Consider the following 976-nt stretch of genomic DNA (forward strand, 5'->3'; position numbering starts at 1 on the left):
TATGTATCGACACAGCAACAGTTACTGGATAACCCACTTTTTCTTTATAAAGTTGAAGAGACTGCATGGTTCATGTGTTCATTTTAAGCATAAGAGAATAGTTTTTCCTAAACATTTTATGGTGAAAACTATAGAGAACAATTCAATCTACTCATAGGAAAGCCTCTGGCAATGTGATGTATTGGCTTTTGGCTATGAATTTGTGTTTGTTTTAGCACAATTAACCCAGGTTTCACTTTTCAAGATATGTTTACAATACAGAAATCTAATTTTAAGGAAATGACCTCACCATTTCAGGTTTCTGGAATCAGTCACTTCAGGAAAGCCAGCCTGTGTATGAAGCCACTGGTAGGTGTACTCCTTACTCCGTTCTAACTTTTCCTTTGCAGTGGTTGCCTTGGAGACTGGCTCCTCCTCATCATCTTGGGAAGATATGTGCACCACTGTTATTCAATGAATTAAAGTTAGGGCAGGTTGCTAACACAATCCCAAGAACTACATCATAATAAAGGAGGCATGGTGAGGAAATAATGTTCATCATTAAAAATTAAGTATCTTTCCTGTTGTTTGAGTTTTAATCACATCTATATTGAAGAATAAAATAAAAGTTATTGCAGCTACCACTGCTTAGATTAAGTACCAATTAGAAAACTTGATGTTGTTTGGAGGAGACAGTAGACTTTTATTCTTACTAACAGGCTTACTTTGGGGCTTATTTTAAGATCATATTATCATTATAAACATATTCATATACAATGGAACTTATAGATTATAACAAAGGTATTTAAAACAGAATTTTGATTATATAAAACTAAGTTTTTGGTAAGTTAATTTTCTTTTCAATTATGAAGAGTTCATATAAATTTTACAAAATAAAGCTTTTCATTGTGATATTTGCAAATATGGTAGAAGGAGAAACTGATTTTCAAAGACTGTCCTCTGATCTACACATGCCATACACTGTGACATGGGTGGC

At 33.3% G+C, this 976-nt stretch overlaps 1 protein-coding gene across 9 annotated transcripts in view; it reads right to left on the reverse strand.

Annotated features, from left to right (window-relative positions):
- The window catches only part of Lrriq1 (leucine rich repeats and IQ motif containing 1), a 200863-nt gene that overhangs the window by 27765 nt on the left and 172122 nt on the right, over positions 1-976 (reverse strand). For all 9 annotated transcript variants that reach the window (XM_031349424.1, XM_031349417.1, XM_031349418.1 and 6 more), the window contains one exon: positions 290-443. In XM_031349424.1, the coding sequence (XP_031205284.1) occupies positions 290-443 (154 nt within the window). The remainder of the gene's footprint in view (positions 1-289; positions 444-976) is intronic.

This window comes from Mastomys coucha, unplaced genomic scaffold (genome assembly GCF_008632895.1).
Source record: "Mastomys coucha isolate ucsf_1 unplaced genomic scaffold, UCSF_Mcou_1 pScaffold4, whole genome shotgun sequence".
Classification (NCBI taxonomy): Eukaryota; Metazoa; Chordata; class Mammalia; order Rodentia; family Muridae; genus Mastomys; species Mastomys coucha.